Below are 16,884 nucleotides of genomic sequence, written 5' to 3'. Positions count from 1 at the left end.
GTCATACAGTACAGGAGCACACAGCCGATCAGGAGGGTGCCACAACGTGGCGCTCCCTGATTGGCTGAAGAAACCCACTTAGACATCAGTCAGAGTGGGTTTCTGGCATTCGGGGAAAGAGGGCCCATGTGAAAACATGGGTCCCCTTTCAGTTCGTGGTCGGGTATCCGTTTTTTTATTTTTTCAAGTACGTGGATTACAAAAGGATTTACAGAGGAGCCCTCTACACTGGATTATGTGAGTATAATTTTTTCTACAGGTACACCATGGATTCTACTGGAGAAGAGGACCGACCTGCGTGGGAACATAAGGTAAGTATGTGTATATGGAGGTGTGGATGGATGTATTAAAGTTATACTTTCAAGGTGTGTGTGTAATGTCTTTATTGGGGTATTTTTTTTTAGTAGTAGTACTACAGGTACCAGCGGGCCCATTTTTCCGCCGCATGCTGGTACTTGTGGTTCTCCAAGTACAAGCTTGCGGGGGAGGCTTGCTGGGCCTTGTAGTACTGCTACTAAAAACAATATCAAACACTTATCACAAAGGCTATCAGCCCCCCATCCGCAGCCCATTGGATGGGGGGGACAGCCTCGGGCTTCACACCTGGCCCTTGGGTGGCTGGGGGGGGAGCCCTTGCTTGAAGGGGTCCCCACTTCCCCAGGGTACCCCGGCCAGGGGTGACTAGTTGGATATTTGATGCCACGGCCGCAAGGCACTGTATAAAAGTGACCCCCGGCTGTGGCATTATCTGTCCAGCTAGTGGAGCCCGGTGCTGGTTTCAAAAATACGGGGGACCCCTACTCTTTTTGACCCCCGTATTTTTGGAACCAGGACCAGGCGCAGAGCCCGATGCTGGTTGCTTAAATATGGGGGAACCCCTGTCCATTTTCCCCCCATATTTCTGCAACCAGGATCGGCTCAAAGAGCCCGAGGCTGATTTGCCTTAGGAGGGGGGACCCCACGCAAATTTTTTTTTACATTTAAACTTTATTTATTTTTTTAACAAAGTGCACAATGAAGCCCAGCACGGATCTCTCAGATCCGGCCGAGATTCATTGTATTAAAGTCGGCAGTGTTTCACAAGTCACTCAAGTAAAACACTGCCAAAAAAAACGAATGACATCGACATCGGAAAACCCGAAAATGCAGAATACGGCAGCTTAGTAAATTAGTCGTAATCAATTCAAAAAGTTGCATATTTACACTTTCGATGTCATTCGTGATTGAACTTTGACCTCAAACGGGAAAACACGAATCTTAGTAAATTTACCCCATTGTTTTAAATGTAATAACATGTACAGTGTGTTTTAAATGTGATGTATTTAAAGGTAAAAAGCACTTACTTGGTTGTGTGTCCCAGGAGGGGGGAATCCATGGCTGTGCAGGCTGATGGATTCTCCCAGACTTTTTCCCCAAAAACGGAATACTTTCCGATCCAGCCTCACACTTTAAAGGGGCATTGGGAGAAAGAGAAGAAGCTCAGCTGTGAAACAAGCTGAGTAGTTTTCTGGAGCTCCATGGAGATCACCCGTAGTGGCCCGGAAACCTGGACCGGGGAGCCAGGCTGCCCAGCTCTGGAGCCCAAATCCAGGCAGCAGGCAGTGAGCTGGGTCCCGGGCAGGTTTCTGGAAGTCAGTTTTAGGAGGGAAAACTTCCCCCAGCCTAGACTGAACGGCACCGGGGTGTATCCTGATCCTCCAGGATGGGACAGTCAAAGGAGAACGACCACTCCCCACTGTCCATAGGGAACAATGTTAGCTGTGCATGTGACCAAGGCATGCACAGCTCATGAGTAAACATTGATTGGTTGTACACCACAGGGCGGGCTTACCCCCTGTGGTAATGGGTATTAGAGTGGGATAAAAGGAGGGCAGTTGGCCCATAGAGATTGTATTGTACCATCTTTATTCTGCTGAAACATCTGATTGTATGCTGTTGCCCCTAGCAATAGGGAGGAGCCTTTTTAAAGGTTATTATCATTGAGCAAATAAACATCATTGCCTCAAGAAGACTGCTTCATCTTGTGACCTACAGGGTTAGGCCAAACCTAGCCCCGTCCGCCGGCTGTCCAGGGAAGCACCTAACGTCTCCAAGTTCCGCCTTCCGCCAGCTACCGGAAGAGGCCTAGCAAGTGGCTAGTGGGGATTCGTCACCACCACACAGGTGTGGTAAGGCAGTGCGTCGGCACATACAGAGCAGAACCGTGGTTCCAAACGCCACGGCAGGTTAGGAGTTTGGTGGTGGCAGCAAAAACCCGCCCACAACGCAGTGGATGGAGTCAGTAACAGGCGGTTACTGACGGTAAGCGGGAATCCCCTATGTGGTCAGGCCTCGTGTGACTTGACCTTCCATTCTGTGCGCAGCCAACGAGACGCGAAAGCGGCGAGTGCTTTCGTACGGGACCGTCCTGTCACAAGTATTTATTAACAGAACTCCATGTAATCACAGCAGTAATAAGTCAATGAAGATATACAGCAGATTTGATAAAAACAGTTCCTGGAGAACTACGGGTTGGCAACGGCCACAGGGTACTGGTAGCAGTAGGTACAGTTCTTAATGTCCCAGAGATGGAATGTACTTACCAGACCCGTCCGTAGTATGAGGTATAACCAAGGAACACACCAGCAGATGTTTCACTGGAAGCTGGTAGCACTGTAGTTGAGGTAGCTGCTGAGAACGCTGGATGGAACCAGCCAGGTGTTAAGACATGGAGTAGATGCTGGATGGAACCAGCCAGATAGTAGAATGAAGCTAGGGAGCGAAGATGTAGAAACCGATGGTTTGCAGGTACCAATGGTATGCATGTGACCGATGGTATGCAGGTAACCGATGGTATGCAGGTAACCGATGGTATGCAGGTAAACGATGGAAAAGCACCGGCTCTTTAAGAAAGCTGATCACTGCTGGAAGCTGACCGCTGGAAGCAGATGAGACTGTAGCTGGAGACTGGAGCAAACACGGGAGACTATAGAGTCAGGCTGCACCGCAAGGTGGTAGGCTGGTGCGGGTCTCTTAGTGGAATCTGGAAACAGGAGCTGGAAACCTGAAATGGAAACAACCACAGGAGAGAGAGACTGGAAATAAGGTTTGACAACCAAAGCACTGACGATTTCCTGGTTCAGGCTCAATCCCTTTATACCCTTAGGTATGCAGGGATTGGATGAGCAATTAGGCAGACTTCAGCGGAGCTATGGATTGGAGGACAGGATCATGTGACTAGAACTAAGATGGCTGTGCCCATACCGGCCAGTGGAGGGAAACCTTGTTTGTAACACCACATGGAGATTCCTCCGTAATCGCGGCGGTGAACACAGAGAACGCCGACTTGCGTCTCAGACCTCCAACGCGGACGGCCGCGGCCGCAGTAGATGAGGAGTGCCACATAACCTGTAATGCATTGAGAATACACAGACGATGCCCGAGGCCCCGCCGGCTGGTGACGCTATGCCAGTCGCCCGGGCACTGGAAGGACAATATCCACGGACCAGCAGAGATGAGACATGACATATGAATGCTAGCAACACAGCTGGGAACCGGGCCTAGGACACTGAGCCAGCCTCAGGAGACACCTGAAAGGTAAATAATGGCGTCCAGATACCCGGATCGTGAAAGCACCCCCCCTTTAGGAGTGGCCCCAGGACACTTCTTAGGCTTCTGAGGAAATCTGGAGTGGAAATTCCGGACCAAGGTAGGAGCATGGACATCTGTAGCATTGGTCCAAGAGCGTTCCTCAGGGCCATATCCCTTCCAATCAATAAGATATTTTAACTGACCATAACGGAAACGTGAATCCAGAATCTTGGCAACTTCATACTCAACTCCCCGTTGAGTCTGGACTTTAGGAGCCGAAGGTAGTGCAGAATGGAATCGATTCAGGATCAGCGGTTTCAGAAGGGAAACGTGGAATGTCCTAGGAATTTTCAAGAATGGGGGTAACTGGAGTTTGTAAGCAACAGGATTGCTAACTTGTTCAATTTGAAAAGGACCGATGTAACGGGGAGCAAACTTCATGCTTGGAACTCTCAACCTCAAATTCTTTGTAGACAGCCAAACACGATCACCCACTTTGAGGGCAGGAATTGCCCTACGCTTCTTATCTGCAAACTTCTTGTATCTAAACGATGCTTTGAGCAGAGCCGCTCGAACATTCTTCCAGTTGTTTGAAAACTGACGCAAGGTGATATCAACTGCTAGTACAGAAGTCGCTGGAAGAGGTTGGAATTCTGGAACTTTAGGGTGGAATCCGTAGTTGATGAAGAATGGTGTTGAAGAAGATGAGGAATGATATTGGTTGTTCTGGCTGAACTCGGCCCAGGGAAGGAGTTGAACCCAGTCATCTTGAGAGGAAGACACATAAATGCGGAGGAAAGCCTCCAAGTCCTGATTCACCCTCTCAGTTTGACCATTGGTCTGAGGATGGTAAGCTGTAGAAAACTTTAATTTGACTTGGAGGGCTTGACACAAACTTCGCCAAAATTTGGCTACGAATTGTACTCCTCTGTCAGAGATGATCTCCTCGGGAAGACCGTGTAGTCGGAAGATCTCCTGAATGAACACTTGAGCCAACTTGGAAGCTGACGGAAGACCGGTGAGGGGAATGAAATGTGCCATCTTGGTGAACCGGTCAACCACTACCCAGATGGTATTAAACTTGTTGCACATAGGCAGGTCTGTAACGAAGTCCATCGACAAATGGGTCCACAGTCGACGGGGAACAGATAATGGAACCAGTTGCCCCGCAGGCGACTGGCGGGATACTTTGTGTTGGGCACACTTTGGGCAAGAAGCAATAAACTCCATGACGTCCTTTTTCAGAGTTGGCCACCAATAAGTCCTAGAGATGAACTCAAGGGTTTTCTGAATGCCTGTATGTCCGGCAAAACGGGAAGCATGTGCCCAATGCATGAGCTTCTTCCTTAGCACCGACTTCACAAAACTTTTCCCTGGTGGGGGCGTAGAGTCCATCCTTACCATGGAGAATGCCATCGGATTGATAATAGGATGCTTGTCAGAAGACTCCGACTCATTTTCTTGCTCCCAAGAGCGGGAAAGGGCATCGGCCTTGCGATTCTGAGAGCCCGGACAGAACTGGAGTTTAAAGTCGAACCTAGAAAAGAAAAGTGCCCATCTGGCCTGACGAGGATTGAGACATTGTGCGCCTTTCAAATACAAAAGATTCTTGTGATCGGTAAGTATGGTAACAGAATGAGAAGCTCCCTCCAGCAGGTATCTCCACTCCTCCAGAGCGAGTTTGATTGCCAGCAATTCCTGATCACCATTGGCATAGTTGCGCTCAGCTGGGGAAAACTTCCGGGAGAAGAATCTGCAAGGATGCAGATGACCATCTTTTGCTCTCTGGGATAGCACCGCGCCTACTCCAACGGAAGAGGCATCCACCTCAAGAATGAAAGGCGAGTTGATGTCGGGCTGTTTCAATACCGGAGCAGAGATGAATCGTTGCTTTAATAAATGAAAGGCTTGCATAGCTTCTTCAGACCACTTGGACGGATTAGCACCCTTCTTAGTTAACGCAGTGATAGGTGCCACAATGGTGGAAACGTTTCATATAAACTTTCTGTAATAATTGGCGAATCCTAAAAATCTCTGGACCCCTTTGAGGGTTAAAGGTATCGGCCAATTCTGAATAGCTTGTAGTTTCTCAGGATCCATCTCTAGTCCAGAACCGGACACAATGTAGCCTAGAAACGGAATGGATTTGACTTCAAAAACGCACTTCTCCAATTTGCAATAGAGATGATTGACACGGAGACGGATCAGATCTTCCTTTACCCAGAAACGATGTTCCTCCAGATTGTTGGCAAAGATGAGGATATCATCGAGATAAACCACGACATGACGATATAAGATGTCTCTGAAGATCTCGTTCACGAAATGTTGGAAGACAGCTGGAGCATTACTTAATCCGAAAGGCATGACGAGGTACTCATAATGTCCATCGCGGGTGTTAAATGCGGTCTTCCACTCGTCACCCTCTCGGATCCGGGTGAGGTTGTAGGCACCCCTCAAATCTAATTTTGTGAAGATGGTTGCTCCGCTAACTCGATCAAAGAGTTCTGTAATCAGGGGTAAAGGATATCGGTTCTTGACAGTGATGTCGTTCAAGCCTCTATAGTCGATGCATGGCCGCAGGCCACCATCTTTCTTCTTGACAAAGAAGAAACCTGCGCCAGCTGGGGAGGAAGAAGGTCGAATGAAGCCCTTCGCCAAATTCTCCTTAATATATTCTTCCATAGAATGCGTTTCTGGTAAAGACAGCAGATAGGTTCGGCCTCGAGGTGGAACCTTCCCCGGGATGAGATCGATTGGACAGTCCCATTCCCTATGAGGAAGGATATCGGTAGAAGCTTTACTGAACACGTCCGTGTAATCTTGATACGGAGGAGGTGGAACATCAGACGACTTGGAGGAGGAAGAACATACGGGAAGCACTTTGGACAAACAGGTCTCAGTACAGGAAGGACCCCATGCCAGGATTTGGGTAGTCATCCAGTCAATCGAAGGGTAATGGAGACGAAGCCATGGAAGGCCCAAAACCACTGGATGTGTGGCTCTTGGAATTACTAGGAAGGAAATTAATTCTGAATGAAGAACCCCTACTTTCAGACGAACTGGTAGAGTTCTTGAGAAAATAACTGCATCAAAAATCTTACTGCCATCCACAGCAGTCAAAGATATGGACGAGGAAAGTCTCTCAGTGGGTAGGGACCACCGTTTAACATATGCTTCAGTTATAAAATTCCCAGCTACTCCGGAATCTAGAAGGGCAATGACGTTCCTATAACGTTGAGAAATTTGAAGCGAGACTGGGAGATTACAATCATGAGGTGATGGAGAGGAGAGCATTACTCCTAGCCGGCCCTCTCCTTGGCGGGCTAGGACTTGAAATTTCCCGGACGTTTGGGACAGGCATTGATTACATGAGACGGAGCAGCACAGTAAAGACAAAGGTACTCAGAAAGACTTCTTCGACGCTCAGCTGGAGATAGACGGGAAGGACCAATTTGCATGGGCTCATCTTTGGGTGGAGACGGTTGACGAAGAGGAGGAGCAGAAGATTTCGGGATAAATGATCTGCCCCGCTCGGTTGCCCTTTCTCTGAACCGTAGATCAACTTTTGTACACAGGGATATTAGCTCATCCAACTTAGAGGGCAAGTCTCTGGTAGCTAATTCGTCCTTGATGCGTTCAGATAAGCCATGCCAGAATGCAGCATACAGGGCTTCGTCGTTCCATGCCAGTTCAGATGCCAGGATCTTGAATTGTATTAAGTACTGTCCCACAGTACGCGTTCCTTGGCGTAAACGAAGAATCTCAGAGGAAGCAGAAGTTACACAGCCTGGCTCGTCGAAGATGCGCCTGAAAGTCGTTACAAAGTCAGTATATGATGACAACAGGGTGTCGGATTTCTCCCATAAAGGTGATGCCCAATCAAGGGCGGAGCCACTGAGGAGGGAAATAATGTAAGCAATTTTAGTGCGATCACTAGGGAAACTGCCAGGTTGTAGCTCAAAATGAATTTCACATTGGTTGAGAAATCCCCTGCAAGATCTTGGAGATCCATCAAATTTTGCTGGCGTTGGAAGATGAAGACGTGGAGCAGAAATGGGTAAGGTGGGTGGGGTTACAACTGGTGTCACTGTGGTGGACGCACCGGACGCACCTGAACCACGGAGGGTCGTTTGGATCCCATCCAGCCGAGTAGAGAGATCCTGGAGACAGCGGATGATGTGGCCTTGTGCAGCCTCCTGATGTTCGAGTCTGGCTGCCAGTTCTTGCATTGGCCTGGCCGCTTGATCCTGGTCTCTGGCTGGATTCATCTGGTCAGTGCTTACTGCCTCAGTTGTAGGGGCTGTGGTGAAGCTAAACTTCGGAGGTTTTATCAGACCCCTGGACATACGAGTAGGATGTAGAAAGGTTGCCCGAAGGCGTGACCATGACAACCAGGATTAAAAGTCAATAAGTATTTATTAACAGAACTCCATGTAATCACAGCAGTAATAAGTCAATGAAGATATACAGCAGATTTGATAAAAACAGTTCCTGGAGAACTACGGGTTGGCAACGGCCACAGGGTACTGGTAGCAGTAGGTACAGTTCTTAATGTCCCAGAGAGGGAATGTCCTTACCAGACCCGTCCGTAGTATGAGGTATAACCAAGGAACACACCAGCAGATGTTTCACTGGAAGCTGGTAGCACTGTAGTTGAGGTAGCTGCTGAGAATGCTGGATGGAACCAGCCAGGTGTTAAGACATGGAGTAGATGCTGGATGGAACCAGCCAGATAGTAGAATGAAGCTAGGGAGCGAAGATGTAGAAACCGATGGTTTGCAGGTACCGATGGTATGCAGGTAACCAATGGTATGCAGGTAACCAATGGTATGCAGGTAACCAATGGTATGCAGGTAACCAATGGTATGCAGGTAACCGCTGGAAAAGCACCGGCTCTTTAAGAAAGCTGATCACTGCTGGAAGCTGACCGCTGGAAGCAGATGAGACTGTAGCTGGAGACTGGAGCAAACACAGGAGACTATAGAGTCAGGCTGCACCGCAAGGTGGTAGGCTGGTGCGGGTCTCTTAGTGGAATCTGGAAACAGGAGCTGGAAACCTGAAATGGAAACAACCACAGGAGAGAGAGACTGGAAATAAGGTTTGACAACCAAAGCACTGACGATTTCCTGGTTCAGGCTCAATCCCTTTATACCCTTAGGTATGCAGGGATTGGATGAGCAATTAGGCAGACTTCAGCGGAGCTATGGATTGGAGGACAGGATCATGTGACTAGAACTAAGATGGCTGTGCCCATACCGGCCAGTGGAGGGAAACCTTGTTTGTAACACCACATGGAGATTCCTCCGTAATCGCGGCGGTGAACACAAAGAACGCCGACTTGCGTCTCAGACCTCCAGCGCGGACGGCCGCGGCCGCAGTAGATGAGGAGTGCCACATAACCTGTAATGCATTGAGAATACACAGACGATGCCCGAGGCCCCGCCGGCTGGTGACGCCATGCCAGTCGCCCGGGCACTGGAAGGACAATATCCACGGACCAGCAGAGATGAGACATGACATATGAATGCTAGCAACACAGCTGGGAACCGGGCCTAGGACGCTGAGCTAGCCTCAGGAGACACCTGAAAGGTAAATAATGGCGTCCAGATACCAGGATCGTGACAGTGTGGTATGGAGGGTCGACAGTAACTAGGTCGACCACTATTGGTCAACAGGGAGGCTAGGTCGACAGGGTCCGTATGTCGACACGTCAAAAGGTTGACATGAGTTTTTATGTTTTTTCGTGTCGTTTTCTCCGTACAGTGACCGGGAACCCCAATTAGTGCACCATGGTCGCGCCCCATGTTTCGGGCAAAGTGCCTCGCTGCGGTCGGTACAGGTTACTATTCCCAATCGTGCTCGGTACAGGTTATAATTCCCAATCGTAGTCCGCGTGGATCGTTAAGTATGAAAAAGTTCAAAAAAATAAATTTTTGAAAAACTCATGTCAACCTTTTGACCTGTCGACCTAGAACATGTCGACCTAGAGACCCTGTTGACCTAGAAACCCTGTCGACCAATAGTGGTCGACCTAGTTACTGTCGACCTAGAGACCGGATACCATTATAATTCATCAGTTGGTAGTGTTTGAATTGTGCACCTGCAACATTGTCTCTGTATGCAGTACTGAAAGGTCTCTGCAGGGTCGCACCTCTTATTACCGATGTGCACCCCAGGATCCCTTCCTTGTATAATCAAGTGTTGTAGCACAACTTCTAGTGACTAAACCAAATAGGAAACCATTCACGAAGGGCACAGTGCTAAAGAATCTGATATAGAGTAATGAATGGGGAGGGTGTGACCTGTAAAGCAAGAGAGAGGGAGGGAGAGAGTGCAGGAGATTGACAGAGAGAACGTGAGAGTGAGCAATAGGGAAAGGTCTTCAATAAAGCGCCAGACAATAGTCAGAACATATATAGTCAGACCCAGGACAATAGTAGGAAGCAGAGCAGATGAGAAAATTAGCTAATGACAATAATGGAAAGGGCAGAATAACAACACGACCATACTAGCTTTATAAAGCCAACTGGTAAACAGATAACAGCAAACAGCATTCATCCGAGGCCCACAGAGAGACATATGCCCAGTAACGCTACACAAAGCAATGAAACAAGTGAATACAAACAGTAATTACCACAAGAACACACCTGATCTCAATCCACCAGGATCAGGACAATATCAGAGAGGACAACAAGGACATTTTCATATTTGATCCAAGCAATACAAGCTTTACTATCATCATCTTTTGTTAATACGCTGTCCCTTCCATAGCTTCTGTAGCCTGTGCAGACTCTAGTTTAGTATTTGGGCCTCTAGGGGTCCCTTAGCTTAGTGTAGTACTATATAGGGCCATTCCATTTGATGATCGTTGTATTATGGATGGCATGCAGAAGAAGCTTTGATGTAACGCAGATAGAATAACAGTCATGCAAAGCAGGAAAACAAGCTGCATTCAGAAAGAATTCACCAAATCATTCAGAAAGGAATAAAGATCAAATAAAAAAAAGAAGACGCATAAGAGACAGACAACAGCTGAGCAAACAAAGCCGGAAAGGAGAAGACGGTGCAGGAGATCTGTAAACAAGGCCAACAAAGCATTATAAAACTAGACAAAACAGTCACACAAGACAAAGATACTGTATATGGAAACGTGTGACATACATGGCAGGGTAGGATGGAGGTGGGGAAGGACAGTAGAGTCTATGAAGGTGAAAGGCAAGACAAGATAGAACAGGGAATACAGTTACAAGGCCACATGATTAGGAGAAGTACAAGGAGGAATGGAACATTTAGACATGAAAATTCATAATGTAGCAATACAGAAATTGAGAGGGCAGTATGGAGGATAAACACGCACAAAGTGGCTGGAAGAACAGTAACTAGGGTCATGGAACAGGAAAAAACAGAAGAAGAGGACAGTGCAGAGTGAAGAGGGCTGGCAGAGGGATCATTAGTAATACACTGGGCTATGAGGAGAGACGGGATGGTGAGGTGAGGGGCAGATAAGTTCATTTGCATTAGTTTGATGTAAATGTGCTCAGCATGTGATAACAATGACTGCACACTAAAATACTAAATCTGACAGCATCGCATCCACAGAGAAACCTATCGGGGTTGCGGCTGCTGTCTTAATGGAGGGACTGCTGCAGTTATCAGAGATATCTTCTGTAATCCCTCCTTCATACATGGGGTGATAGTAAATATTTATTTATTTATTTATTAACAGTTTCTTATATAGCGCAGCATATTCCGTTGCGCTTTACAATTAGAACAACAGTAATAGAACAAAACTGGGTAAAAACAAACAGACATAGAGGTAGGAAGGCCCTGCTCGCAAGCTTACAATCTATAGGGAAATAGGCATAGATACACAAGGATAGATGCTACCTATTGCATAATGGTCCACCAGATTGCTAGGTTCTTAATGGGTTGTATGATGATACCCCACAAAGTTGGCCAAGTGTCAGGAGGGTGTGAGACTAAAGAAAGACAAGATATGTGATGTTATGAATACTCTACAGAGGATGTAATTAGATAGGGAAGCACTGAAGGTTATGTGGGTGGGTCTGGAATTTGATAGGCTTGTCTGAAGAGGTGAGTTTTCAGGGAACATTTAAAGGTTTGGAGACTAGAGGCGAGTCTTACTGTGCGTGGGAGGGCATTCCACAGAGTGGGTGAAGCCCGGATAAAGTCCTGTAATTTTGAGTGTGAACAAGTAATGCGTGCTGTTGAGTCACAAATATTTATAGATTAATGTGCCCCTATGAGGCAGAATTTTGGTTCCGGATGAAAAAGTCAATAAAATAGATAAATAGCAAATTGATTAAAAAATATATATCTTTATTATCCCTTGCAACAGTAATTCAGGTGAGCATACAAAGGTCTCCAACCTGAGATGCGGCAGCAAAATGAAATTAATCTAAAACATTTTCTGCTTGTCATTATTCATTTATAATTATTAAGTCCGTAATGAATTGTTTGACATAGTTTGAGTGATGTCGGCGCATGATCAGAATCTTAATTCAGTAAGATAAGTGTATTACGATCTTGCCTGTGTCTATAGAGAATAAGATAGAGGAGACTGTCCTTGGACTGTTTGGAGAGCTTGCTAGATATTCATTAAAACATACAAAAAGTATAAATAGGAAAAAAGCAATCTGAACATCGTGAAGGATTGTCATAATCTGCTGACATATATGACATAATATTGTGAGTGACACTCTCCAGTTCTGCAGATGACCTTGTAGACAATAAGAAATTACAAGAATTGGTTGAGTAGATAAGTAATTCCACTACGAGTCTGGAAGGAAATTATTTTATTCCCAGACATATCCAGTGTCAGGAGCCACTTTTCTTGCTACTTTCATGTAAATATACCACTTGTGACAATAGGCATGACAAGCAAAGGTCACCACGCACAGCCTTTGGCTTTGGCTGAGCTTTATCACAGGGTTGTGCACAGCCCAATTTTACAGCAGTTTGTGCCCAGATTTATCAACCAACCAATCAGCTCTCAACTACCATGTTACAGGCTGTGTTTGAAAAATGACAGAAGCTGATTGATTGGTACTTTATCACCGTGCAATTTATCACTCTCCAATTCTTGATAAATCTTGGCCGTAAAATGGTAACTACTCGATGGATTCACAATAATCAGAGTCCGGCAATGTGGACATAAATGATTATACAAAAGACAAATAACTCATTTGTACTGCAAAGCCACCGGTGGCCGTCTCTATACAAATCCATGCAGCTGCAACATTTGCATATTTTCGCACAGCCGCTGGGTACGGGACGATAGCTGTGAATACATTAGCGTACATTCTGAACCAGACCTATTTCTCCTCCCAGTCCCTCTGCATCACTGCACTCTCCCCCAGTGTCTGCCATACTGCCGGTCATTGCTGATCGGTCACCACAGCAGGACCCCTCACCCGGCGGCTGCACAGAGGAACAGACAACTAGCCAATGTAAATGAACTTTCCCCTCAGCCCCTTAGTGTGTACCTGGTGGCTGCATCCGCTGGGGAAATCAAAGCTGCGATGCTACAGATGTACTGATGGTGATGTTCTGATGGGGGGGGGGTTTTGGTTTTTTTAAAAGGTATTTTACAAATGTTAAAGAATTTGTTTTATTATTATTAAATAATTTTGGATAAGTTCGAAATATATGTTCTTGATGTAATTCAATCATAAGGAAAACATACAATTTCTGAGTGGTGAGTGAGTGAGTGAGTGAGTGAGTGAGTGAGTGAGTGAGTGTGTGTGTGTGTGTGTGTGTGTGTGTGTGTGTGTGTGTGTGTGTGTGTGTGTGTGTGTGTGTGGTGTGTTGCCAGTTCAGTGGTTAGTAGTGCACTAAGGAGATCCGCTTTAAATATCAAGCTGGCCCATCTTTATATTAGAAGTACAGTATTAATTGAAGTCTACCAGTGGATATAATCTAATTGGACAGATATGTACCATAACTTTGCTCATTAAGAGCGTGATTTATATGGACTTGTGGGAGCATCAGAATTATTTATCGTGATTTTACATGCTGTTATTCTTTTATGTATTTGTCTATTTTGTAGGAAGCATATGCATATATGCTAATTGTAGCTGTGTTATATTTATCAATATTTTTATGATTGGGATATTAATTACATTTAAATTTTAATCCTTTTTTTGCTCTCGCCTTTTTTAGCACCGGGTGCCTCTGTTGACTTTTATGTCAAAGGCTCTAAAGGGGTAATTCAAAGCCAAACACAGCCACACATCTGTACGCGGCGGGTGCATTCAGGTGGTCTGTGCACTTGCACCGGCTGCAGTGTGCGACTCTGCACCTTGCCGGTGGGGGTCATCAATGCAGTGTTTCGCGGACAAGAAGGGCACTAAGGGGGCATGCCAGGAGTGTTTTCGGGGGGCGGCTGTGACATCACATGCAGCCGCGCCAATTATAAAAATGGTGGCAGACCGTCTGAAAGCAGCCTGGGATCAACCTTAACTGCGTATGCAGTGATCTGCGTCCATCTCCGAACCAGGTCCTAAGTCTATATTAAGGCTCTATATCCATGGAATTGCACAATATCATAATAATCAACATAGGGCCTAATCCAGACCTGATCGCTCCTCTGAGAATTTGCAGAGGTTTGCGATCAGAAAGTCGCTGCCCGGACAGAGTGAATACCTGCCCCGTGCAAGTCTGCGTACGCCGTGTGAAAAGCTTTGCAAACGCCGGTCAGCTGCAAATCCATTCGCAACTCACTCACCATCGAATGTTTTTCCAGTCTCTGCGTAGCCCAGGACCTAGTCCTACAGTGCGATAGAAACAGGCTGTTCGGGGCGCTAGGCTGACGTCACACACGCTCCCTGAAAACGCTTGGGAACGCCTGCGTTTTTACTGACACTCCCAGAAAACGCCCAATTACCACCCACAAACGGCCGCTTCCTGTCAATTAACTTGTGTATGTCTAGCGCTCAAAAAAGATGCTGGATTTTATTGCCGTTTGGCCTCGCGTGTGCGCTCTACGGTCTGTGCGCATGCGCAGTCTATTGATAATCGGCCGCCTTGCGAATTTGCACAACAGCAATCAGGTCTGAATTACCTCCATAGCTGTATGGCATACTAATTAATTAAAAAAGTTAAGAAGCAGCACTGACAAGGGCCCTCATTCCGAGTTGATCGCTAGCTGTTTTTGTTCGCATCGCGGCGATTAGTAAAAAAAGCGGCACTTCTGCGCATGCATATGGGGCGCGGGGCGCAGTGCGCACGCGCGACGTACTTTCACAAGAGACTATGCAGTTTCACACAAGTTGTAGCGACGCTTTACAGTCGCACTGCTGGCCGCAGAGTTATTGACAGGAAGTGGGTGTTTCTGGGTGGTAACTGACCGTTTTCGGGGAGTGTGTGTAAAAACGCAGGAGTGTCGGATAAAAACGCAGGAGTGGCTGGCGAAACGTAGGCGTAGCTGGCCGAACGCAGGGCGTGTTTGTGACGTCGAAGCAGGAACTAAACGGACTGAGGTGATCGCAATCTAGGAGTAGGTCTGGAGCTACTCAGAAACTGCAGGAAAAGAATTTCGAGCAGTTCTGCTAACCTTTCGTTCGCACTTCTGCTAAGCTAAGATACACTCCCAGAGGGCGGCGGCCTAGCGTTTGCAATGCTGCTAAAGGCAGCTAGCGAGCGATCAACTCGGAATGGGGGCCAATATCAGCAAAAACAGCGAAAAAATAATAAAACCCATTAAAATAAAAGATTTTGTTTGCCGGCTCTTAACGTTTTCAAATTATTTTTGTTCAAGCCAATGGATACACATCTTCTCAGGCCCATTAAAAATCTTCTAGAATTGACAGACTGGTACCTGAACTATACTTAATTTTGTACATCCCTGGTACATGGACACACAGGATAATTAACATTGAGTCTATGCCGGCCTTTCTTATAAATCTCAGTATGAACCAAAGTACACGGACACACAGGATAATTAACATTGAGTCTATGCCGGCCTTTCTTATAAATCTCAGTATGAACCAATAAACCTTAGAGGAAAAAGTGAGAAAATCTAAGGACAACGTGCAAACATATTCTGCAACAGCAGGAACATCAGCGACAAATGTTTTATCCCATTATCACACAATGACATGAATGAAACAGACAAGGCTAGCATTGGCTTTTATATGTACTGGTATGTTCATGCTGAATCACAGACTACCTGCACGGGAATGAAGATATCATTTTTACTTTTCTTTCCACCATTAGTGACCTCACAAGAACTCATTACTCATTCCCCGCTCACTAAAGATCACAGCAATTTGTAATGACTTTTCTGGGCCTAATAGGACAAATCTGAATCTAGTGCTACAATATTCAATTGAGAGGCTGTGTTCATTAACCCGGACATTGGTAAATGGCCAGCAGTTTCCTATGTTAATTTGTTTCTATTGTACAGACAGCATAAGTGATGGGTACTCACATGTAGACTTCCCATGGGTTTTTTCACAGTTCGGACAGTGGTAGATATCAATATCAGGTGCTTCATCTTCGTCCACACCAACACAGCTGCAAAATAAGTAAAACACACCTTTATTCTTCTGATTCACCATGTTCAGTTATATCTCTGTTGCTTTCCTTACACAGACTGTTTGCATGACGAGACCACTAAACATAAATACGGATAACTCCCATATCACAAGATGCTCATCATTCTACCAGGATGTGCTGATTTAAATCACATGATGTTTTTTCTTTTTAAAACACATTGATTTCAATCACATTATTTATTTTTTCCCACTGCTGTACATGTGTGGAAAGAATTAGAGGATAGTTTGAAAGAATTAAATCAGGAAAAAACAATCATGAAGAAATTTTTAGACCGCTATAATCAAGCATTGGGACGGGCACAATTTCTTTCTTACTTGATGGACCCAAGTTACTGATGTAACATGTGCAGAGAGATTTATACCCCTTTTCCACTAAAAATGCGGGTCGCAGCCGGGAGCCTGACACGGGTGCTACTCAGCTGCGACCCGCATCAGAGCCCCCTTTCCCACTGCACTTACCAACCCGGCATATTGCTGGGTTGGTGACGCTGCAGGGGCGGCGGCGCTGGGAGATCACATGATCTCCCTGCAGTGCAACATGGTTTGGCCCAATTGCTAACTTTTTCGGATTGCTAACAAACCTGAATAACCCCCTTGGTTTGGTGCAGTCAAAACAGAGAAACCGCTTGGGTACTGACAAAGTTGCAAAACTTGTATTTCTTTTTAAGGCTTTCAAAAAACCTATTGTGTAGGCTTATTCAGAAGTACAATCAGGCAAGGCAATTGCCAAATATCG

General features: G+C 46.1%; 1 protein-coding gene across 3 annotated transcripts in view; it reads right to left on the bottom strand.

Annotated features, from left to right (window-relative positions):
- The window catches only part of PHF2 (PHD finger protein 2), a 475,173-nt gene that overhangs the window by 193,923 nt on the left and 264,366 nt on the right, over positions 1–16,884 (bottom strand). For all 3 annotated transcript variants that reach the window (XM_063940741.1, XM_063940742.1, XM_063940740.1), the window contains exon 2: positions 16,022–16,107. In XM_063940741.1, the coding sequence (XP_063796811.1) occupies positions 16,022–16,107 (86 nt within the window). The remainder of the gene's footprint in view (positions 1–16,021; positions 16,108–16,884) is intronic.

This window comes from Pseudophryne corroboree, chromosome 9 (genome assembly GCF_028390025.1).
Source record: "Pseudophryne corroboree isolate aPseCor3 chromosome 9, aPseCor3.hap2, whole genome shotgun sequence".
Lineage (NCBI taxonomy): Eukaryota > Metazoa > Chordata > Amphibia > Anura > Myobatrachidae > Pseudophryne > Pseudophryne corroboree.
This window is presented reverse-complemented; position numbering and strand designations above follow the sequence as displayed.